General features: G+C 35.5%; 2 protein-coding genes across 3 annotated transcripts in view; one reads left to right on the plus strand and one right to left on the minus strand.

Moving 5' to 3' along the window:
* Nucleotides 1-26005, plus strand: part of LOC6583110 (brain-specific angiogenesis inhibitor 1-associated protein 2) — a 36122-nt gene that overhangs the window by 1537 nt on the left and 8580 nt on the right. For both annotated transcript variants that reach the window (XM_015162740.3, XM_002008752.4), the window contains exon 2: nucleotides 18623-19309. In XM_015162740.3, coding sequence (XP_015018226.1) covers nucleotides 19265-19309 — 45 coding nt within the window. In that variant the 5' untranslated portion in view covers nucleotides 18623-19264. The remainder of the gene's footprint in view (nucleotides 1-18622; nucleotides 19310-26005) is intronic.
* LOC6583109 lies at nucleotides 17061-17949 on the minus strand. Its single transcript, XM_002008751.3, has 2 exons — nucleotides 17380-17949; nucleotides 17061-17326 (listed from the first exon to the last, which is right to left on the minus strand). The coding sequence occupies exons 1-2, from the start codon at nucleotides 17912-17914 to the stop codon at nucleotides 17151-17153; spliced, it is 711 nt and encodes a 236-aa protein (XP_002008787.1). The 5' UTR covers nucleotides 17915-17949; the 3' UTR covers nucleotides 17061-17150.

The following is a 26005-nucleotide window of genomic DNA, read 5'->3' on the forward strand; positions in this document are numbered from 1 at the left end:
AGTGCAACTTTAATACTTGTTTTATGTTCGCTGAATTTTGTCGTAATTTGTAATGTGATGCGTGCTTGATCCGAATTGTTGTCAGTTGCTGCTTATCATATTTATTACGAATTAAGTGCAATTAAATAAAGCAATAAAACAATTCAAATGCCTTTACGGCGATTGCCACAAAATAATTTATTTTGACTTGAAATATATTTGACAAACTTGTTCTTTGAATTTGATCAATTCTTCTGCAGTCTCTACCTCCCGAGTGAAGGTTCTTATATGTTTTTAATATGCATTTTTATTTTGATTTCTTCTTAAACACTTCATACATGTTCTTCTTTTTTTTCAACTATCAATTTAGTTTTATGTTACTTTTAATTAAACATTATCTACTATATATAAATTTTAGCACATACATAAATTTTTAGCAAATTTCTTTCAATCTAAAATTTCAATTTATTCTGCTTTTCTTTTCCATTTCTATCACTCCAATTGAAGACTTTCATTTCGTTTCCATTTATCTAGATAGCTAGAGAGGGATATATCTTCAATTGAAGAAACAAATCGTTTAGCATTAAAACAAATTGAATTTCTTTACGAATTTCTTATCGAGTGTAATTAATTAAATAGGCCAGGTGGCATATGTGGCAGGTGACATGTGGCATGCGGTATGTGTGACACCTGACCCATTTGGGGAACAGTGAACAGGTAGATTAGTTATTCTATTTTTATTTTTAATTTTTGCATAGCTAGCTGTACTTTATTATGTGGCCGGTCTAGCGGTTTTGCTGTTTCTTGTATTTTTTTACCATTTACCATTTGCAAACAAATAAAACGCAAAATCTTAAAGCCAATTCACAGGCAGAACAAAAGCCCGACCGAAAGCCATTAGCCATTAGCTTGGCCATAGCAAATGGCCAAAAGTCATTAAAGACGCAGAGAAAAAAATCTATTGAAATCGTCTGGTAAAACACGCCTTAAAATATTTTCAGCCAGCGCGGCGCACCTGGTGGTGCAGCAGGTGAGAAAGAGAGAGGTGGGAGGTAGGGAGGCTGGGACAGAGGCATACCAATGTAAACTGGTTACAATGCTAGTTAATTATGCGCTTATCAGTTCATTACTGGCTGCTCCTGCTGCTGCTCCTACTGCTGCTGCTGCTGCTGCCAGAAGTCCACTTGGTAATTACTAACCTGCCGCAGTTGCTGCCACTCACCTGGATTGCCTGGCCGTTGCGATTAATCAGAACTCGCAGCCATTAGATACAATTTCGAGTGCACAGCACACATACGAGCCAAATACTGGCTTGGCTAACAACATGTTATTACCAGATTCTGATCCAGATCCACTTTTGCATATGCATAAATGTAGTGTGTGTGTGTGTGTGTGTGTGTGTGTGTGTGTGTGTGTGTGTGTGTGTGTGTGTACATTTGTAATGATAAGCCTTGCAGCGCCATCCTCTTAGCGCCCCACTTACTGCGCACTTTCTCTGCTCTGCCAGCTCTCCTGGTGCCTGGGTCTCTTACTGATTCTGGACTGAGATGTGGCGCAAAGACACTCCCACAATATATAGACATTTATTAAAGCTTATGGAAGAAGAAGACCTAGGAGGGACATAAAGTATTACTAGTTGAGACTTAAAGCTACAATATAAGATTATTGACTTTGAGTGGACTGCATGGAAAATATTGGAATACGATTAGTATATTGTTTATTTATTAATATTAATAATCTTGATCTACAAAAGCCAGCTTCGTAGGATCAAATTACAAGAGCAAAAAACCAAGGGAGGAATTGAAGCGAAATAAAACTCTTTATATACTTATATAGATCTCTTGCAAACTGAATTAAACGTAAGAAAACGAAATAAATTCCCTCTACATCTTCTTAAATTTCTAAATGTAAATCTCTTGCAAGTCGAAGTGTTTTGGGCTATCTAAGAGGGTTCTCTTGGATTACAATGTTAAACTTAGCTCCGTTTGATGGGCGCAATACATAAGAGTGCCTTAAAGGGAGATCCACTAGGAGATTCCCTGAACTCTTCGAAGAACTGATATTCTAATGCATAAATCCCAATAAAATGCTGACGATACGAGCAGACGGACGGGCAGAGGGGCGAACAGTGCTAAATCAACCCAGTTTGATCAATAATCTATACTCTATATGATCTGCCACGCCTCTTCCTGCCTATTACATACATTTAATAACACCAATCAAAGGAAATTATTATACTCTGATTTATCATATGCCACTGGCTTAGACTATAGATATTAGAGACATGTAATATAAATCTATAATCTTCTGCCTAGTCAAGTCCCATTTAAATCATATGTTTATAGCTGTTCACATAGGTTTTTCCTCTGGTAATTTTTGGCATCAACTTTCTAATGTGTTCGAATCGCTTCCTGCTTAATGGCTTTTCCTTGAATTTCCTTTATCAGCCAGCAGACGCTCCCTCCCCTCAGCCGGCTGCTCCGGCTGCTGCGCTGCCATTGAAGTTTGGTGTCGTTGCCGTTCGTCGACGTTCGATGGCTGCATTTCCCGCATTTTCCACTCAGGACCACATTTCATAAAGTTTATTAAACTTTAGCCAAATTGTTAAAGCGACAAACCGCTGCCCACCCTCTGACTTGCCCCCTGTCCCCCTTCTCCGCCCTGCTCCCATTCACTTTTCGTGTTGGCCGCCGTAGGCGCTGCAAACAAGTTCATCAGCATTTGGCCAGGTTTGGAGCAGGCATCAACTTCAGCTACGAGTTTCGGCTCGACCAGACCAAAACAAACTGCCAGCAACTCGTCTGGTTAGTTAATGTTGATGGCAATGGAAATGCTATTGCAATTGCAATTGGAAATGGAAATGAAAATGGAAATGCTTTGAGCTGGCATTGCCTTTGCCTTTGCCTTTGCATTTACCTTTGCTTTTGCCTTCGCCTCGACAAATGTCTACAAGTATCATTGTTAGTTTATAAAAAAAAAAAAAAAAAACACTCACTGTCATTCACGCATTTGCAACACAAATTAATTGTTCAATGCAAATCTGATTGGGCGCACTTCAATTCGTCGGCTGAGATAGACAAACGCCTCTTGGAGAAATTCAAATGCAATTTATGGCACGTTATGCAAGCTGTAAAACTCAATCGATTTTCATTTTCAATTGGGACTTAACACTCAACTTAAGATTATGGGCAGATGCTGAGACATGGAGATGTGAGCATTTAGAGTGAGAGAGAGAGAGAGAGACAGAGATGAAATTTCTCTTACTACTCTCTTAGCTAATGATCGCTAATCATTTGCATTTTATGTTTTATATTATATCTTTCAAAAAAGAGAGTTTTTGTCTCAAGTGTTAAACGATATTGATAAATTATTTTATTATTATTCATAGCCTTACATATGAGATTTGTTTGTTTATGAAATGAAATCTATATATATTTGAAGACTATTAGTAATATTTGTTTACATATAAATTAAAGAAAAAGAATTTGGGTATATAAATTATTAAAAATTATATTCAATACACAAATCAACTTTAATTTTCATGAAACTCGCACAGCTTCTTTTATCTCATTTTGATTTACCACAAATTGAATTCAAGGTAAAAACTCATTGTAAATTCCCGTTCACCTGCATAAATTCCGTTATAAACAAAAACCTTTGCAACATAAATAAATAAATAAATAAATAAATAACTAAACGCTAAATAGTATGAAAACAAATTGAAATAAAATATGGACATTAATTAAGAAAATGCTCAAGTGCATAACTTAACTTGACCAACAACAACAATAACAACGACAACAACCACTTTTTTTTTTGTTGCATCAATCAAGCTGAGCGTATAATATGTCACCCAGCATAACTGACTAATCGCCCCTCGCCTGCGGCTTCAACAAGCTGTTGCCCCCCTCCAGTCGAGCAACTCACCTGTAATACACCTATTATAGATCAGTGCCTTATAACGGTAACTTGTCTTCGAGCAGCTGCATTTGCATTGAAAGTTGTCTGACCAAGCCACCGGCCTAGCCAACTATTCACGCTGGATTCTCTGGCCAGCAATTGAAATTGAAAACGAAATCGAAATCACAGTCTTAACATTTCCTGCTCTTAATTCGTATTTGAGCATGAAAAAAAAAAATAAAACCAAAAAACAACAACAACAACACCAATTCCAAATATGGTTCGGAATGGCATAGAAATTCTTGAATAGCTCCACATGGGACTAATTTGTTACATTCTCACATTAATGGTATCTCACTCTAGGTCTCTAGCTATGTTACTGAAATAATTGAAGCTGGAATTAGTTTCAACATTTTTAGATTTGGGTCTAAAGTATTTAAGTAATTATTCGAAATCTAATAATAATTAAATATATGGGAATATTTTTTTTTAGAGCTGAGATGCTAAAATGATAATTCATGGCTTAAATAATATAATATTATGTACTACTCAACGAAAAAAAAAAAAGCATTAAATTGTGTACAGTGAAAAAAATGAAGTAGCTTTTAAGTTATATTACAAAAAGATATTTATTTAAAAAAATTATGTCATGCTGAAATAAAAATAAACAAAAATAGAAACTACGTTAGTAGCTAATATTTTTTTTTTATATGTATAATATAAAAATATAAATACTTTGTAAAAAATTGTATTTGAGATTTTGAAAAAAAAAAAAAAAATTATAAAAATTTATTTTTCATTTTAAGACAAAAGTCATTCTGAATACTTTATAATTTTTATTATTAAAAAAAATAACAAATAAAAAATAAAAAAAGATAATTATATTTTTAATTATGATTTGGTTTTAAAATATTTATGAATTTATGTCAATTACCTTTTTTTTTTTTTTTTGTATCAACTATCAGCTAATCAATTGTATGAAAATTGAGAGTGAATTGATTATTCTTAATATTTGTTAGATTAATTAGCTAGTTCTTTCACTTTTTCTATCATTGACCATAAAATTGTTTATGAATAGGAAGAATAGAAAAAAATTCAACTGAAAACAAGTTTTGAGTCAGGTTTTATTTGTTTATTTTAATTTTGATACAACTACAACTACAACTACTTCCATGCAATATTGAGCTATCTGCTGCTCCGATTTCAACGCGATTCAATTCAATTCGATACAATTCTTTACCTTTTGTTTCCGAGAACAAGTTTCTGCTTATTTATGATTTTGTTTTTGTGTCGACTTATTATATATATAGTATTCGATGTGGAAATCGAAAGTTCGAATGCAATAGAAATCCGCAGAATGTGCCAATTGGACGCCTGTGGCAATCGAAATTGCGCAGCTCTTATACTTCCCTCACTTGTGGCCAATCATTATTGGTGGGCGTGGCAGTCCGATTGCTGCTGTGGCTTTTGTGTACAATTTGAGACGCTTTGATTTGCTTATTTCCATAGAAAAATCAATCAAAACCTTTGGACACACGTCACAGCTCGAAGCGATTTATTAAAAAAAGCAAAATTCCAATTCAAATTGCGCATACGCCCTGTTGTACGTAGTTAACTACTATATGTAACTGTACTATAACACACAATTTATGCATCCATGCAGCTTAAATTTTCTTGTTTTTTTTCTGTTTTGGCTAAATCATTAACTGATTTATTTAACAATTTGCAGTAGCCCAGTTCGGCTTATCATGCTGCACGCATGTCGACCCACATTTGATTTTCGTATCTCAGCGTTGCCTTGAGTTCGATTTTGTTTTGTATATGTATATATATGTGTATATATTTGTATGATATTTGCCGAAATTGAACTACATGACCTAAAAATAATTCAAAGCGAGAGCTCACACCTAAAAGGCTTTGCTGCAAATACAACAGACACAGATACATCGACAACATGTTGCATGGTTTATGTGGGGCGAATGCGAACGCTGACCGTACAGGTGAACCCGCCTAGGCCCAACCCATACCATGCGAAAATCTTGTTCCAAATTCAATGCAAATCGCATTAAGAAAAATGCAGCAAAGTAAAATGAAATAAAAAAAAAAAAATACAGAAAAAATAAAAACAGAAAAAGGCAACTGGCATGCGCATGCTACAAATAATTTGTATCAATTTCCTAAGAGTCGAACGCGAAGGCAGCTCAGCTAACAAGCTGCGAGTGTAATAACTAGGCTTAATTAAATCGCCGCCGAATCAAAGCGAATTCCATGCCAATGGCACGCAACATTTTTGAGTGTAGGGTATGTGCCAGTCGACACGCTTTTAATTGGCAATTCGCTTATTGAGTGGCTAATAACCTCGGCTGATTACCTCGCATTTGCATTGTAAACAATTATTGAATGTGCCGCAGCTCTAGTCTGGGTTGTTGCCTCCATTTATGAGCTGCCACAAATGCTGGCAGCTGGCGAAAGGGGCGTTTGTATGTTATACATGCCTCTCTCTCTCTGAATATATGTATATTTGGTTTATCTGCAAGTCTCGCCTTCTCATCGCACATGCTAAATTATCTCAAGCATTTTTTAGTTTTTCGGCAAAACATTCACTTTTAAAGTAAAAGTCGCAATACTTTAATCAGGTTTATGCGAGTGAGAAAAACACTTCTTTTTTTTTTGTTTGTAAAGAATTTAGTGGAGTTCGTTAGTAAACTTTCACAAGAGACATCGTTACGATTGTTGGTAGTTCATTTGACCAAAACTCAGTTTTATTTTAAGTGAGCTGATTAGGAATTTAGCAATGATCTAAAACTTGAGTTAAAACTGCTAATTAAACTTAAACGAAAGGCATCAAATTATAAAAAGTATGGATAATATGAGAAACTTGTGAAAATATTTCAAGCATCGACTTGAACTATTTATGATAGATAAATCAACATTGAAGCTAGTGTGAATTATATAACTGAAATACCGAGAAAAGATCTTTAAAAAAACTTAAGCCTGCCTCTTAATAATAATTTATAAAAATGTATAATAAATATATTCTCTAGAATAAGTTTATATATTTTAATTTTACTTTTGTTTATTTCTTTTCTTTTTCCATATACATCAATATCTTCTATTTATACAAATAAGTAAAAAGATATTAAAAAGGTTTCCGGAAGAGCTGCTGAATTTGTGATGCCATTAATTTACTATAAAAACTTAAGAACCAAAAAAAAATATTTAACGACTTCCTTGTAATATACGAAAACTAATCACAGCATTAAAATGTGTGGGTTTTATAGAAGTCTTTAAATTATGCGTAAAAATTTTTTGCTTTTCAGGAGTTAAAAAAAAAAAAAAAAAACAAGATTTGTTTATGCATATAATCCTATAATTAAATTCATATAAAATAATTTAGAAATTTGCTTTAATATCTTTTTAATTTTTATTATAAAATATACTCATAAATTATAGAAAAATATATATATATATATATATATATTTAAAATCTCCAAGATACTTATTTGAGGTATTTTAATCTTTTCTTTATGCTGAGTTTATGAGTGAGAGTACTAAAAAAAAAAATATCAAAAGAACATAATTTACCATTTTTTTGTTTGTTTACCGATCTAGTCTATTTTCTATTTACGATTTATAATTTAAATTTGATAATATATTTTAGATTTTAAGAATTCCTATCGAGGTTTCTATTAAACTTATTCTACACGTTTTCTCTCTTATTGCAGGTTTGTGCTCGATACTTAAGCTAATGCTCCAACAATAAGTCAATCAAATCTGAGCTCATCGTATACAGCACACAGCAACAGCATTGGGTATTTAAGTATTTTTGCTATTTGTATATACATATATTTTGAGCATGATATGCGGGCTAGGGAATGCCAAAGCCATCATCTGAGAGCCCAAGTCGAACAACAAATAAAATCCAAAAGCTAATTGCGCAGCCAAAAAATTGTTGATTGTGTGGCATAAATCAAATGTGGAAGATGTGCAGAAAGTTTGCAAAGCCTCCGAAAGTCACATTAGTGGGCGAGTCGTAAGTGGAAATTCAAGTGGAAATTGTTTGTTGTTGTGTGTGATTTTTTTTGTTTTTGCTAGGCTTCAATTTACCCAGTTTCAAGTTCAATGCAATGGGAAAATTTCAATTTTGAAATTCGAAAAGTAAAAAATAGAAATGGCTTCGAGCACTTGAAAGTGAGTCGCAACTTCTGCGGCAAGTCAAGAGCTAAGCAGAGGAAGTAGCATCTGCGTGCACAGAGATGAAGCCGCAAGATACAAAAGAGACAAAGCAGACAGAAGAGACAGTGGAGACAGAGAAGAGTGGCTTGTCAAAGCCAAACCTACGCTTGACCGTTAATGGCTTTTTTGCGTTTCATTGAAGAAATCGCTGAGGCCAACTCTATAGCTATATAAGCTATAAGCACATATATATGTATCTATATATATATATGTATTATATATTTTTCTGACAATTTGGCAGCTTGTTGAAAGTGAAATGTGTGAAAATGGCTAATTAAATGCACGGATAACTTCAGTACAGACAACTTCATCGTCTGTCTGTGTGCTATGCCTCTTACCTCCAGATAAAATGTGAAAAAAAAAAATAGACAGAAAAAAAAGTTTGATTCGCTTTGCTCACGTTGCTGTGGATTTCTCTCATTCGCCTGCTAATTATGAAAATTTGATGGTATAGGCCAAGTTTGTTGCCCAAGTCTTTTGTTTCCAGCTCTTTTAATTCTACACACAGTTCCGATCTTTGCAATTGCCGATGCTCAACTTGCCGTATGATTGCTCTAAACTACGTTTTGTTTTTGTTTAATTTTGTTTTTGCTTTGAGTCTTTAATTTTTAATGCTTTAACACAAAATGCGCAGCACGTAGCCGTAATTACGCGCCAAGTTTGTTGTCTAAGTCTTTTGTTTTGCAGCGCTTGTTTATTTGCCTAAATTAACCAGAGAGCCACAAAATAAATGCCCCTAATTTAATTGGCCCCTGTAATGGTTGGCTTAATATACCCAGATTTCTGAAGCAGCTGCGGATGCTGTGGACCATAATTCATTGAAATCTTATTCGACTCGCGTTCATCTCTAGTTTATGGCTAAACTTGAACTTAAGCCCAACTTCTATAGAAGTTTTAAATCTAAATATAAATAGAAATTTCATGGAATAAATTTTTGGCCTTTGTTAAATTGACAGCTCGAAAATTCCCCAAATTTATTGGCCTAAAGAAATTATGAGATGAAAAATATGTTTAGAAGGGAGTTTCGTTTGGGTACGTTTACATATGCAAATTGAAGACAATATGATTAAAGCCATCTGACAAATGGCCAACAGAATTCGAATTCTGGCACAGTTCTGAAACCGGTTTTCGGTTCTCCGAGAGATCGTTGCGAAAATTACACAAGCATTTCGAATTGAGAAAGATTTGTTTTAATCAGGTCCAAGGCACGCCGCAAATAACAATCTCAGTCTAGTTTTGCCAATACTATTCAAAAGTCGTTAAACTATGTAATTGGGTCTCTGGCTGCATAAATAAGCCCAGTTCATTGACTCTTTTTTCTTATTCTCGTTTTATTTTCATATTATTTTTTAGCCATTTGGCATTTTGTTGTTGCTCAAAGCTTCTAGGCCAACAAACAGAGGCAAGAAATTAAATAAAATGTTATAAGTTGAAGAGCCCGCCAAATGTGGTAGATCTTAAATACTCTTAATTATGTAAGACATAATGGCTGCCGAGGGAATACCGCTAATGTGGCATTTGCCAAGAGAAAGGTATGGACAAAGGTAGAGAAGTGAGTCAAATAAATAAACGTAATTTGCATTCAACTGCAGAAAATTTTGATTTCTAAGAATCCTCTTTAGAGATATTTAATATTTGTAAACCATTTATCATTCATTCTGAAATGTGGTCGAATAACTGAAGTTTGAACAAGTCTTCAATTGAGTTGGTGCATGTGAAATAGGACGAAAGATCACAGGCTGGCTATAGAGCGAGTTTTCATTGTTTAGATCTCCTATATTCTTATATCTAAAAATCTATTCTATCTCTTCTGTTCATATGACAATTAAATGAACAAGTGCTCAATTTACTGGTACATTCTACTGTATAAAATTTATATAAGGCTGAATAAGATTTCTTATGCCTCTTAAATATATTTTTAGCAAAACCATTTCACACAGACTTAATACACATATATGACATTTTCTTAAGACATATATAAATATATCTTTATATATATTAAATTGTCTAATTAGGAACTTGTTAAGCAGAACCAAGAATAAACCAAAAACAAAAATATTTTAATTAATGTCTTGTGCGTATATAAATAAATTTACTTTTACAGTTCATAAATCACAAATGAGGCACTCAAATTGAAGAGCTTTAAAAACAAGCATGTTATATAGTATATATACGTACATATTTATAAATACTATATAAGATGCTTGTTATTATTATATAAATGTATATATAAGTATGGCATATGGGTTCTTTGTACTTGTAGCCTTGGCGCATTCCAAGCTCTGAGGTGGGAGTCGGCGCTTGACTTAAAACTTTTGAAGCATTTCCTAATGCACAGAGTAAACTAAGCTTGAGGAAAATTAAGTCAAGTAAATACACACAAATGAATGACTACGATATACCCTAAATTACAGAAAATATAAATTACAAAAGCTAATTTAGAGTACAGTTGAATGAATATTGAATGAATATTGAATGAATATTATATATGAATATGGAAATTAAATAATATACATATAATATAAATATACATATATGGAAAAAAATGCAATAGAGGAGAATATTATGCAGCAAATGTAGAAAATTAATTTGTAGTCAATTATTAATCGCTCGAATATATGTCTTATATATACATATATTATATATATATATATACATATATTATATATATATATATATATATACATATATTATATATATATATATATACATATATTATATATATAGTTTTACAGGGTATGTGTACTACAAATAAATACTTTTCACTCAGTTACCATATTATGAATTTAGCAGACTTAAATATATATCCCTTCCATTTTTAGACCTCACTAGTATCTAACACTTTTACAGGGTATATGCAGCACCTTTTCACACAGGTATTATAATGACACTGATATAGTTGCCTTAGCTATGCACGCCGATATACCCTATTGCTTTTGCATATATGCCTCTGCTGGGTATGTGTAGTGTATCCACAAACTGTAGTTCAAATGAGTAGTATATATATTTGTAGTTGCCTTTCTTGTTGTTGTGGTTGTTGTTGTTGCTTTCGATTTGTTCTCTTTGAGCTACGTTTGATCTTTGTTATTTGGCTTGTTGTGCCATTTGCTGTTGTTGTTGTTGTTGTAGTATTTGTGGTTGCAATGTTGAAAATAAAAGTGAACGTTGTTGTTGTTGTTGTTGTTGTTATTTGCGGTTGGTTGCCACATTTGTGTGAGCCACTCGCTCGCTCACTCGTTGGCTCGTTGGCTGGTTGGTTCGTTCTACATGTATCTGACAGATATTCAATCTTCATCTTCATCAAAGCGTTCGTCAAACGTGTTTTATTGTATGCGACGACTTGTGCTATTTTCTGCCAAGCGATGCTGATTTCAGATTTCAGTTTTCAGTTTTCAGATTTCTTTCTCGATATTGAATTTATTGTCAGTACCTTTAAGCGTTTGTTAGCCGACTCTCTGGCTATTGCCACTCAGTTGTACTTGCTATAACTACTATTCGCCAGGGACCGCAGCGGGTCTGGGGCCAGTCACGACATCTCAACAGACAACAACGACGACGACAGCTCAAGGTCGCATTCCTTGGCACTGACGCAGTCATTCAATAATTCTTATTTGGATTGTTCTGTACTCGGCTCTAAGTGATAAATTATACGCATTGGCAATTGTCATGAATTTGATCAGGTATTTGTTGTATGTGTTTTGGGCTATGTGATTGAAGAGGGTGAAGTTTCGATGAAGCGAGTGGGTGCGGAAAGCTGGAGAGTTACTATTTGAAAAGTATTTAAGTGTGTGAGTGTGTGTGAGTGTATTTGTATTTGTACTTGTTTTAGTCCTGGCTGTCCTTGGTGCTATTGAATCTATGTGAGGCCGAAGCTCTACTATCTGAAATACCTATGTACATACTATATGAATTATTACAACATTATACAATAATAATCATATATGTATTTATAAGAACTGTGCTCCCTGCCTCTCCACTTATCTTTATGTTAATCAGCTGCTGTTAAGTGATTCGTGGGCATGTGTAAGACGCAGCTAATTTGAACAATGTTTTTGCTGCTTTTTTATATCAATGCTAGCTTAGCCTCCCATCCTAGTTGCATGGGTACAGTCACACCCATTCAGTATGTGTGTGTGTCGCCATTAATTGCGCAGCGAGAGGATGCCGAGCCGGCACTTTGAGATGCCATCTACACCTAATTTATGACGGCTCTGCTGCGGCACTCTCGGTCGAACCGACAACGCTCAGAGATGCCAGAAATGCGGCAGCTACGTGCACAACGTTGCCAAATGAAGTCACGATCGGGTCCGGGTCGAAGATACCCATGGATAGGCGGTGCTAGGTGTGTCCAATTACGAGTAGGCAACTGCGCCAGCAACAGCTCCAGCAACAGCTACAGCTACAGCTAGTGGGTTAATAGAACGCCGCCTGGAATTGTTTTGTCTTGCTTTTTCTTGTGCCATGGGAGAAATATATAACACGAGTAGTTGGAATGTTAATGACAGCTAGATACCCTGTAAAAGGGTTTTATTTGTGCGTTATTTTAATTGTGAATGCCTGCAAAACTTGGGTGTAACTGATATAATATAAATATAGGACTATTAATGTTAATCAATGGAAATGACTTGTAGAAACCCTGTGGGGAATATTCTTAAAAATGTGATTGAGTGCTAGACAACCTGTAGAATGAAGGTAAAATTTTGTAGAGAAATTTCGTTTTACAAACAAAATATGAATGTCTGGTAGATACCTTATAAAATATTTTGTTATTCCATTTTGTGATAATACAAATTCTTTCTGTTATATATTAAGAATATGAATGACTGTAAATATCCTATAGGTAAACAAGAATATATATACTTTATGACCACGCCTCCTGTAGCCTGTTACATACATTTCCACTGTTCAATAGGCTCAGGGTATGAATAGCTTGACTGGTTTATTTCTTTTTGGGAATAGCAGAACTAAATATAAATAATTGCAAGCCACTTGAGTAAATATTTGATGATTATTTTTTAATTTTAAGCAAAGTGTTTTGAGTCTGATGTAGAATGAATGACAATTGAAAAATCCTTCTAGCCATTCAGTTAATTTAGAATATTTAAGGAATAAATTTATTTCATTTATGGTTTTTCTGATATATTTTGGAAGATAATTATATTTCCAGATACCTTCAAATAGTCCCAGTTTGCAATGTACTATATCCAAGATAATAGCTGTGCAATCAATTTATCTTGTATGCGAATTTATTTCTTATCTAACATCTGAAATGCGAAATACCCTGTAGCTACACTCTGTGTAGAGCTGTAACATGAGTTGAATGCACCAGCTAACATCTTATTAGCATCGCCGATGTTTTCTTTAAGATACAAGGCAAAACAATTTGAAAGATGGCAATTGAAATCAATTGGATGTGTTGACGCCGCCTCGAATGGTTTTGTTAGAGGGCAAAAACTACAAATATGTTAATTTGATTTGAAGACTTTGGCTGGCATTTGCTCCATTTTCAGTTGTTGTTGTCGGTTTTCTGGGCTGCGAGCTGTGCGGTTCGACAGCCCAAAGAAAATAACTTAAACTTTTACTTTCACTGCCAATAAGTTGTGCGGCTGCTGGAGGGGGCAATGTCTCAATGGGGGCCGCAGACGCTTTGCCTCTCAATTTGCATCGGCTTACGGTGTTATTGTTTTTCTTCTTCATTTTTGTTTTTTAGTTTTTTTTTTTTTTTTTTTTTTGCTGTTATGTCTAAGTCTCATTTGCAAATGTATCTCGCGGCAATTTGGACCCCTCCAATGCTGAGCTGTTCATGTCTGTGCATTGTCTGTTACAGTGTTCACTCTTCAGCTGTTCGAGACGTCAGTCTTTGGTGTTCAGTCGTCACTTTTCAGTTTTCAGTTTTCAGTCTTTAGTTTAATTTCATTTTCACAACAACATCTACAACATCAACAACAATCTTTTTGTGTGCTCATCACACGTGTTCGCATGTGCTGCAATTTGATCGTCAAGTCGAGATCCCGGCTCAGCAGCCAGCAAATGTTAATGATGAGCATTTGATAATAAAAGCCCAGGGTCTCGCCTCTTTCAGCTTAGCTCCCCTTGCGCACACTTTGGCCTTGGCTGTTGTGTTTCTTTGATATGTTTGGAAAATTGTTGCTGACTTTTGTCGATTTGGCGAAAGTTGTGCGATCGATCGAAGTGGAACTGCAGATTCTGCAGACAGGAAGGGGAAGTCTCATGTGAATGCAAGATTTAACAAATATGGCTTTACTCTATCACATCATTGAACTCCATTTAGCTGTTGGCTTTTTTGTAAAACGCCAAATTCCATTCGATTTGCTCTTATCATGGCCAGTGGCGAGTGGACAAGTTTTTAGCAGCCGCCGGCGGCTGGCCAGATTGCCAAGTTAGCCTTGTTCTTAATAGTTAAACAACGTTTTTGCATAGCAGACTCGTAATTAAACGCCAACCAGTCGGCCAAGCTGGCTCATAAATTGAACAAGTGCAAGTGCGAGCATGAGCACGAGCACGAGCACGAGCACGAGGTATCTAATGCTGTGCATCTGCAAAATAGTCGTAATCGAGCTGCACCTGTATCGACTGTCAGCGTTGACCGCAAGCTGCAACCTTGCGGCTTGCTGCTGGAATGCTGAGTGCCTCGCCAGTTCGTTGCCTAAGTCTTTTGTTTTGCCTCCATCATGGAAATTCTAACTGGCACGCAGCGGGGCGTGGCCAGTGACAAACAGAAACAAAGCCGCGCGGAAATCTTTTCAGATTGAAAGCAAACACACTTTCCAACCGCCAACACTCTCACTTGATCGTGTTTATCTTGCATCTCTCAGAGTCTACCCAAGCAGACGACAACCCGAAATCGATTTCGTAAGCCTTGTGTGAGTTTTCATTTCTGTGTTTTCATTATTGCTATTATGTGTTTTGTTTGCATAGTTTTATTTCATTTTCTTTATTTCTGTGGCATATCATTTCATGTTTCTCTCCTTGCCCACGTAATCGCTGCTGTCTGCACGTCTTTCGCTTTATTGATGAGTGACAAGATCTGAAAGTGGCTTAGGCCTAGTTAGCTCTCGTTGATGCGATGAAAGTCCAATAAGACAATGACAGCATTTCAATTGAATGATGCGACTTCCGTTTTCAGGCATTGTGCCGATGAGGCATCATTGTCTTTATCTGGCTATTGTCTTTATTTATGCACATACATATAATCTATATGTGTGTATACTCCAGTTCACACATAGCATATAATCTTATTCGACAGCTTTTTTTTTTTAATATTTCTATAAGAAAAGGCTTTTTATTTATTTTTTATGATTATTTAAGTTCTTAAGGATAATAATAGCTGGTCCATAGCTCTTCTTCTGCAGTTTCAATATTTACAGGGTATTATGCAAGCCAACCACTCTCAAGTGGATCAAAGTTCCCTCAAGTCTAATTGGCCACATTACAGAACCTCCTCATGCTGATCAAATTGAAATTCCGGCGTCGCAGGGCTAGCTGGCTGGCTGCTTGGGTGCCATGCTATAAATTTGTTATTCAAAGTAAATTTTCAATTTCAATGCGAATAGATATTTCCATAAATAAACCACATAAATCAGAGCTATCGGCTAACCGAAACCGAAACCAAACCGAACTCAACTGAACTCAACTGAACTCAACTTCTCATTAGTAATCAAAAGCTGTGCAATCGACGCAGTCGCAGTCGCAGTCGCAGCCACAGCCACAGCCACAGCTCAATGCATTCTTTTTGAGCAACTGAGACGGCAGAATTAGAGCTAGAGAGTGAGAGGGAGAGAACGAGAGACAGGCTTGCACAAAACGTTGCACAAGCGAGCGAGTGGGCCGTTTTACTCTTTTTTTTTTCCTTTTTTAATTTTATTTTATAAGGTGGCTGCCACTGGGAACGTTTGTCGCCAGTGCGCCAACGCGCCACCATCGAACCGGCGACGACGAGGCAGCCGCAGCCGCAGCAGCAGCAGCAGCGCCTTGTCTTGTTTATATTGCCTTAATGGCTATTTGCCTCTGTTGTTTAGAGGCAATTTAAATATTTTAGCCATTTCATTTTGAGCGCTGCTTTTTGGCTCTCCATTTGGCTGGATGTGTTTTTTCTTTTTCTTTTTTTGTTTTTATTTTTATTTTTGTTATGCCGGCAAAACTTGTGTCTTTGACTTTTTATGGGCGTTGAAAATATTTTAAAAATTTCTACTGTTTTGCATTTGCTCTGCTACTTAAAATTTAAGGAATTTACGAATTTCTTTTATACAACTCAAACATATCGAAACGAGTGAAGTGAATTCGACTATGCATACAATAAATATTTGCAATAGAAACTCATTTGGTTAGTAATGACGTTTTATATTTTGATCAACAAGCGAATCTGATTATTAGATTTGATTTGAATAAGACAAGATAAAATTTTTGCATAAGATGATATTTTCAGCGCATTGTTAACAGATTTATATTAGTCTAGCGGTCAAAAAGCTGAATATATTCTAACTTCCGTTATAAATAATTTAATTAACATTTAATATGGCTTTACTCGAATTGCAGCGAGCTGCAAAAAGCTAAAAAATTGAATCTGTTAGAATTTTGTCATAACTACAAATTTACTGCGAAATACTTGAATGTCTGATTAGAATCCTGCATTCCTCTATTCTGTTAGCGTCAATTATGCTCTGCCGAAATACATATAAAGTTAACAGCTTCATGTTAACTGCTCTGACTCTTTCTAAGTTCTGTTAGTATTACAGGAGACTGTAAAACGCTGACATATCTCTTCTGTTAGCCAGCCGTTAAATTGTGTTATAAATTCCAATTAGATATGTATTTGGTAAAATATTTGTATTGATTTTACATTTACTGTAAATGATATTTATTTTAATTTCAAGTTAACAGCAATACATCAATTAATTCAATCAGTTTCAATTGCAATGGTCCAGTCGCGAGTAGTAAAAACTAATCTACACTAAGATTAATCAAAAATATATATAATTATTAGTTATTAGTAAAAATGTTAACTTTAAATTGATTTAGGTTTGCTTAGCATTCGCCGACTTCTTTACTTTGATTTTGGCGCCCACCAAAGTCGATTTCTTTCGTCCATTGAGCTTTGCCTTATTGGTCGAATTGGCCAAGGGCTTAGGCTTCACTACTTTGGCCTCCACGCGTACGTATAAATCGTAGTTAAAATCGCCACAGAATTTTCCTGCCAAATAGATGATTCTAGAGCGATCTATGAATTGATTTCAGACTACTTACCCCAGCACAGTTCCTCGCCACATAAGTCGCAGGTGATGAGACGCGTTTCGACAATTCCCGACTTGTTTTTGATCTTCTTGATGCAGTTGTTCAGTGCAAATTCGCGTCGGTCGCGCGCCTCAGTCTTCAGCTCCAATTTGCCCATTTCCACCATACGACTGAAGTACTCCTCCTCTTGCTTGGACTTCGGCCTCAGCGTGGTCAGCATTTTCCAGTCGATGGGCACGGCGCATAGTTCCATGAGCACAACGTCCTTCATTTCGCTGGGCATGGGATCTGCATAGGTGTAGAGCGTCTCTCTTTCTCCATTAGCCTTCAGTAGCTTGCGCATCTCCTTTTTGGGCATTTTGAAGGCATAATCCTTTTCTCGTATCTTGATCTCCTCAGCGCGCACTTTAATGGGTCGCATCTTGTAGTCGGGCACCTTTTCCATGAGTCTCTTGAATTCCTCTATGGTTTGAATGTTGCTGCGGCTCAGATCCAAGACAGGCACCACAGTTTTCTTTTTGGCCAACAAATCATCCAATTTACTCATCTTTTATTGTTGTGAAGTAACTTTACTGCGTCTGAAGCTGAAATATTTCCTTGCTGATTGATCAAACAATGCGGTTGCTAAATGAAGACTTCCTCAGTTGCTACGGTAGAATTTAGAGTTTTTTTTTCCAGTTAAAATATTTGGTATATACTGAACATAGTTATTTTATTGCAAAATAAATATATTAATATATAGGAAGACAACTTGTTGAGTTGACCTTTAATTTAATGAGAATCGCAAAATAGAGCGATATTAAAAAAAAAATCATAAAAATACATTTAAGATTAAATGAATATAAATAGCAATTATTTTAACATTTATATTTATTTAATATCTAAATATTTATATATAAATTCGTAAATAAATCATTTTCTCTCTCTTCAGTTATTCTTATTATTCACGAGTCCATCTGCATTTAGTCCATCATTACTACGAGTCCTTAACATGTTATATCTCCTTCTAGTCCATTTGTTAGTGCATCTCCTCATCTCAATCCCAAGCCGTTTACTTATCATCTTTACATACCTATCTCTTCATCTATGCATTCTTAAAACAAAGCCTTAATATTAAAATTTTTTTATTACTCTGTAGATCAACGATCATTTTTATTTATTTATTTTGTTTGTTTGTTATAATTTCTTTTTAATGTCTACTCATTTGACTGCACGTATATGCATTAAATATTGAATAATTTCTTTCTCGTTACAGTGCCTTCGATAATAGCTCAATCAGCTCGGCTCAGGTCAGATCAGATCAAATCTGATCAGATCACGTGCCGGCAACTACAGTTAGTGTAATTCGGTAGAAGTAGCCGAAAAGTTGTCGTCCAAACAAATACTCGAAACGCTACCTAAGATCCAAAAAAAAAAAAAAAGCCAAAATAAAACCCGTCGAGAAGCCGAAAGCTGACAAAAGAGTTGGCTCGTTGATCGTGTTGGCATTTAATTTAGCTGGTTACGTGGCTGGGACACTCGTGCGGCCGCCGAAAAGAAAGTCACGACACTATCCAAAGCGGTTCAAAACAAGATTTCCAAGATTCTGCGCCGAAAGTCAAAGTTACAAGTTTACATTTTGGCCCGGTTCAACGTCTTATCAGTGTGTGTGTGTCGCCTGTCGTGTGCGCGTATGTGTGTTTGTGCCACTTTAGAAAGTGAAAATCGAGTGCAGTCCCAGTTTGAAGCGCATTCGGTCAGAGCTGCAGCTGAAAGTGAATTTGCCTGCGAGCTCCATCATCATCTGTCCCAGTAGCTCCAGAGACAGCTACAGCTACAGCTCAGCTACTTGGCCCAACTGCCAGAAATATAAAATTCGTCTATAGAGCAGCAGTCCAAACTGGCTTCACGTTCCACAATGGAGGCCGAAGAAATTACAAAACTCGTTGATGGTGTTTATAGGGTAAGTTTTTAAGGTTTTTTTTTTTTTACCTCTTTGGTTTTTGTCTATTTTTACCATTGCTCTTGTTGTTGCCCTTTTTTGGGTTAGCCCGAAGTAGTTTACGAGGTAATAAAGAAATTTCAAATGAGCTTTCTTCGGGCATTCAGTACGTTGAGGCAGGTAGGCAATGTTGTATAGAAACAATTATTGCTCGAGGATAAGTAGAGAGATTTAATTATTCATTAAAATGTATTTTTAACTTCTGGATATATTTTCAAGATTGAAATATCTTTTAAAATTAAACAAATGCAAAATAAAAAGAAAACTAAAAAATAATAATAAATATTCTAGTTATTTATGTTTTTATTTAGAAGTCGAGTTTGTATAACTTATATCAGACACAAAATCTACTTTTTATTTGAAGACAAATTGAACTCATTTAAGAAATTTAAGAAGTATATGTATATATATTTCTTTTTTAATATTGTTAAAATTAATACAAAAGTCTGCAGCAAGCGAAAATTCTTAAATAAATTTTAAGATATATATAGATCCAATTCATTGTAGAATATCAAATAAATCACACATTTAATGTTTGCAAATTTTTGACTTCATATATTTATTGTAAAGTAGATGCAAAATTTGATAAATTACAAATAAATAAGTAATTTAATTGAGTACATTTTTAAAGAGAAGAGAACACTTGTTTGAACATTAAAAAATTTGTTAAGTAGTTTTACTGAAAGACAGTAAACTAGCTTTATTTAGTCTTAAACTGCAGCAAGGAAAACTTGCTAAGCTCATTTTAATATTATATATAATAAATTATAATAATTGTCTAGCAAAGCTTAAATTTTATTTTCCAATAAGCTATTGAAAAATATATATGAAAATCCCAAGAAGCCTTGATTTCCCATTTTCCATGGGTATTTAAAATAGGTTTAACTTCATTTAGTCATTATTCAATTTGGAGATAAAACATTTTATTTTATTTATTATTTATTTAAATTGAATGCAGGTCCGTTCAAGGTGAAAACTCGACTTGTTTGGCGTCTATTAGATGAAAATGAGATTTTAATCTAGGGAAAACAATTTGCTCTGTGGCTTACACAATTTGCCTGCCGGCAGCCTCACAGTGGTAGCCCCGCAGTTGTTTCTCTTATGCAATCGACTCGCAATTGGCCCAAAGCAAAGCAAAAGCAAAAGCAAAAGCGAATTGCGTGAAGGCCATTTCTATTAGGTATTAGGTGTCTGACGACTAATTTTCATATTTTCTAAACGCTTGCAGCCCATATAATGATGCCAACTATTCGAAAAACAATTTATTATGCTAGAAATGTGTAGCTGGGGCTGAATACCCTGGGCCAAATTAGAGAAAACTTGTTTAAAATTCAAATGATCAATTTTTAGTTAGTATACCAATTTTCTTATGATGAGCCAAACAAGCCTCCTCCCACTTTTATTTAGAGTGTTAATGGGATAATTGTTGCATAATTTATATTTGTATGGAGCAGAAATTGTAAATTCTAGGATATTTCGATTTGAATAAAATTTGAAATTAAGAATATCTGACTTTAGAGATTTTCTTGAATATTGAAGCTGTAATTAATATTATTCGGGTATCTCAGGTGCGTATCTCTGCGTCGGCAATTCATTCCGTGCTGTCATTTAAGATCGGCTTTAAATTAATCACCGCACGCGATGTCCATAAAAAACAAACACAAAAATATCAGTAAATAAAAAACTATAAGCTAAAAAGTAAAGCAAAATAATAGTTGCAGATAAAACCATCAATAAATATGTGTCTGTCTTTATGTGTTTTGTTTGGGACCAGATCTCGTTTGGGGCTGACCAAACGACATTTGAAAGTGAATTTCGTTGGCTGGAAATCAACAGCCGAATTTGGTCACGTCCCGCTACGGCATTAAAATATATGGCTTGTTTATTGTTTTGTGGACCTTTTTATTGTACACGGTCATATGGCAAACGAAACGGCGCGAAACAAGTTCAATTGCGTCTGTGCCACACGGCGTGGCAGTTGCAATAACACGACAACAACTACAACAACAACAATGCAAACAAAAACAACCAAATAAATGGAAAACGAAATAGTGTCTTGGGAGTTTGGCAAGTTTTCAGCTACTGACTGGGGCTGTGGCATCTGCCAGGGCAGCGTTGAAGGGGACAGATCGGGGCGGCGCTTTGGGGAGGGGCGGCGCATGTTGCACATTTCGCGCATCTATTTCATTATGCAACATTTAGTTTTCACAACTTGCAACAGCAGCCGCAGCAGCAACAGTTGTTGTCGTCGTCGTTGTTGTTGTCGTCGTCGTTGTTTTGCGGCTTTAAAAATTGCGGAAATTTTTCAGTTTCTTTATTTTTTTTTTTTTTTTGGCGCTTCCTCGGCTTTTCATGTTGCACATGGCTGCATTTTCTTGACTCGACTTGACTCGACTCGAACAGCATTTGCATTTTTGTTTTGTTTTGGCTGCATTTTGTGTCACAGTGCAGCCAGAAAAAAACAAAACAAAAACAAAAATTATTTAATTATTGTGACAAATTCGCGAAAAGATTCAGGAAACAAATTCGCTAGGACGTAACTCTCAAATGAATATGAATGAATTGCTGTGAATTAATCAAATAACTTCCTGCTCTTTTCCCTAAGATTATATTTAATACATACCTCTGTGATTTATACGTCGCGTTCGACTCTGTCACAGACTCTGATTAGCTGTCAGCCATGAGTAGTTTATAGACCGATTATAATAATGTGACTGGCATTATATATTTATTATTGTTATTGGCAAATTAATTGATTGCCATCGATTATTATTGCCAGCGATAGCTCAATTTGTTAATGCGACCCCATCCTAAATTTGATTTAAGTTTGTTTTTCGGATTAACAATTCATGTTTTTTTTTATGGATGTACTCTCGCGTTGCAGAAGGTTGCGATACTTAGCTGACAGAGCTAGAGAGAGATGGACAGAGAAAGAGAGAGAGAGATAGAGAAAGAGAGAGAGAGAGAGAGAGATAGAGCTATCTACTTTCAGTTTCCCAGAGAGAGATTGAAACTGGAAGGTATTAAATTTAATGCTGGCAAATTAAATATATATATTTAAATATCAAGTTGAAATTTATTATTCAAGTTTTTAAGTTTTAAAATAAATATAATAAATAATTATGGTTTTTTTATTTTGTCTACAATTTAAGCTGGTGGAGATAGATAGTATATGGGATATACTAAATTGCACTAAAATATTGGGTCTTTCCTCCATGTAAATGATCAGATATTAGTGATAGATAAACCTTATCATAGGGAGAATATCTGTCAAAAAGAGAAAGTAGCAAATAAACTGAATGAGATTAGGGCGTAATAAATACGTTATATGGAGAGAGTATGAGCATGGATATCGATAGTCAGATTAGCAGTCAGATACATAAAACAGAAATAGGATTTATGATACTTCCTTATATACAGTATATGAAATAAATATATAAATATAAAACTGAAATGCATAAAAGAAATTGTAGAGTTAACAATTTTCCAAGCAGACATAGCTAATAGCTATATTATATTATATATTCTCAGCAACTATTATGAATTACAATAATAATGTGGGACATCATCTTCAGTTCTATAATTGTGGGCAAATAAAGGCCGACCACAGATCGTTCCCTGCCCACCTGACGATGTGTGCTTGAAATAAATCAGCAGCAATTGTTTGTCACACACTTTAATGGATTTATGGCACATTCTGTCGGCATGGCGGGAAACAGAGCTGCAATAAGCGGTTTGTTGGCCAGAGCGAATGATGCCCAGGTGGGCATACAAAAGACCTGGCAATTGCTTGGGTCTGTCTGGGGACCAGGCTGAAGACTAGGCGAAGCCACTCAAGAGCGCAGCTCAGCATGGCGCACAAGTGGGACGAAGCGACGTTGACGTCCAAAGGTGTTCCAAGTGCTGAGGCTACAACAACAACAATAGCAACAACAGCAACAACAACAACAGAAACAGTGACAGCAGCAGCTAAAGATAGAGGGCAATGAGTATAAATGAAAAGTACAGAGACTGATGGAGACGACGGCTGTCTAATGCGAAGTGGGAGCAGGAATCGGAGCCGAGACTGTGACTGTGACTGTGAATGTGCCTGTGACTGCGACTGTGACTGTGGATTTGAATGTGAATGTGACTGTGATGGAATGTGAGTAGTAGACCCAGGCATTTCTAAGGCTGCAGCATTAGAGAGGGAGGGAGAGAGAGCAAGAGCGAGAGAGAGAGAGCAAGAGCGAGAGGGAGTCAGAGCTTGGAACGATGTCACACGGTTCAGCTTGGGCCATAATGGAACTATGTCATTGTCCGAGTGGGACAGGCGAAGCCCTACGATTCGCATTTTTTTTATTTTTTTTATTATTTATTCGTTTTTGTTGGTCTGGGAAGACACACGCAAACAGTTTCAAACATTTTGCACGCATGCTGAAGCGGCATGCTGAGGCGGCAGGGGGCGAGGTTACGCCCTGACGCCTTTACCAAAGTTTTGTCAACGGACAAGTTTTTCGTTGTTGTGGCTCGAGTACCTGTTGCGTGCTTGGCTGCCTTCCATTTGGCTGTCGTCGTTGCTTTATTTCGTTTTTATTTGCAAGTTTTCATTTTCTAATTGGCATAATTGCGGCTCGTGTTTCTTGCTGTTGTTGTTGGTGCCTGGGCGGATTGCATTCTCGCATGCCTGCGGTGGGTGTGGCCGCTGGCGTCGTTGAATTATGGCCGGGCCCATTTGATACCACTTTGCCAGCCAAGGAAACAGAAGCGTAGAGGAGAATGTGTAGGGGGTGAGACAGAGAGAGAGAGAGAGAGAGAGAGAGGAAGGCTAACAAAATTGCGACTCTTTTTATTTCTGTTTTGTTTAATTAAAAAAATTACATGTGCCGAGCTCACTAGGCGATTTATGTTAAGCGGCGATTAGAGCCGGCCCAGGCAGGGCAGGGGCGCAGCGGCTCGAGAGGGACGCTCAATTTATTTTGGGTTAAATGTTTTGCGCCGTCTAAAAAGATTTGCGGGTGTGATAAAAGTTGCGTCAGCTCTTTTTCTAAATTGCATGGCTAAAGGTAACTCAGCTCAGGTGGGCAAAAGCAGCAGCAGCAGCAGCAGCTGCCGGCTTAGGTATGAGGAATGAAATTTATACCCAAAGTATAACGAAACAAATTAGCTTTGGTTGGGAAAATGATAAACAAGTATAATAGTAAAACACTATTCATGCATAAATAATGAAATAATAGAAACTATATAAAACTATATAGTAGTGGTAGTATTAATATAAGCAAGTGAGTGTATTAAATTATAGCTTACTGAGTGAAAACCATAACTAACATTGATGCAATTCATTATTCTATTAGTATACTTTTCCCTATTTTCCCTACAACCTTGACAACTACAGTTCCATTGCTTGGGCCGTTGCTTTCTGAAGGCCTGCATTTCTGCCTTGAACTGGGCTTACAGGCAGGCACATGCGTACCTTAAATACACCCAATCACAGCTAATTATCATAACTGTCCATTTAAATGCTGTGCTAACCACTATAATTACTCAAGCCACAAATTGTTCAAACTTTTTATAGCCTAATAAACCATAGGCAAGTTGAAGGTGCACAAATCCATTGCATTGATGCATACACAGATACATAGATACAGATATATAGATATATAGATATAATCTATGTATCTATATATATACATAGACCCATAGATGCATAGATACATAGATAAATAGACCCATAGATACATAGATACATAGATACATAGATACATAGATAAATAGACCCATAGATACATAGATACATAGATTCATAGATACATAGATACATAGATACATAGATATATAGATACATAGATACATAGATACATAGATACATAGATACATAGATACATAGATACATAGATACATAGATACATAGATACATAGATACATAGATACATAGATACATAGATACATAGATACATAGATACATAGATACATAGATACATAGATACATAGATACATAGATACATAGATACATAGATACATAGATACATAGATACATAGATACATAGATACATAGATACATAGATACATAGATACATAGATACATAGATACATAGATACATAGATACATAGATACATAGATACATAGATACATAGATACATAGATACATAGATACATAGATACATAGATACATAGATACATAGATACATAGATACATAGATACATAGATACATAGATACATAGATACATAGATACATAGATACATAGATACATAGATACATATATACATAGATACATAGATACATAGATACTTAGATACATAGGTACATAGGTACATAGATACATAGATACATAGATACATAGATACATAGATACATAGATACATAGATACATAGATACATAGATACATAGATACATAGATACATAGATACATAGATACATAGATACATAGATACATAGATACATAGATACATAGATACATAGATACATAGATACATAGATACATAGATACATAGATACATAGATACATAGATACATAGATACATAGATACATAGATACATAGACCCATAGATACATAGATATATAGATACATAGATATTTGAATGCAGGCAAGGCTTAGCTGATGTCAGGGTTGGCTCACTTGTCATGCACTCGCTTACTAATTAAACAATTTCGAGCTGAATGTAAATTAAACATT

Source organism: Drosophila mojavensis, unplaced genomic scaffold (genome assembly GCF_018153725.1).
Source record: "Drosophila mojavensis isolate 15081-1352.22 unplaced genomic scaffold, ASM1815372v1 contig_74, whole genome shotgun sequence".
Taxonomy (NCBI): Eukaryota; Metazoa; Arthropoda; class Insecta; order Diptera; family Drosophilidae; genus Drosophila; species Drosophila mojavensis.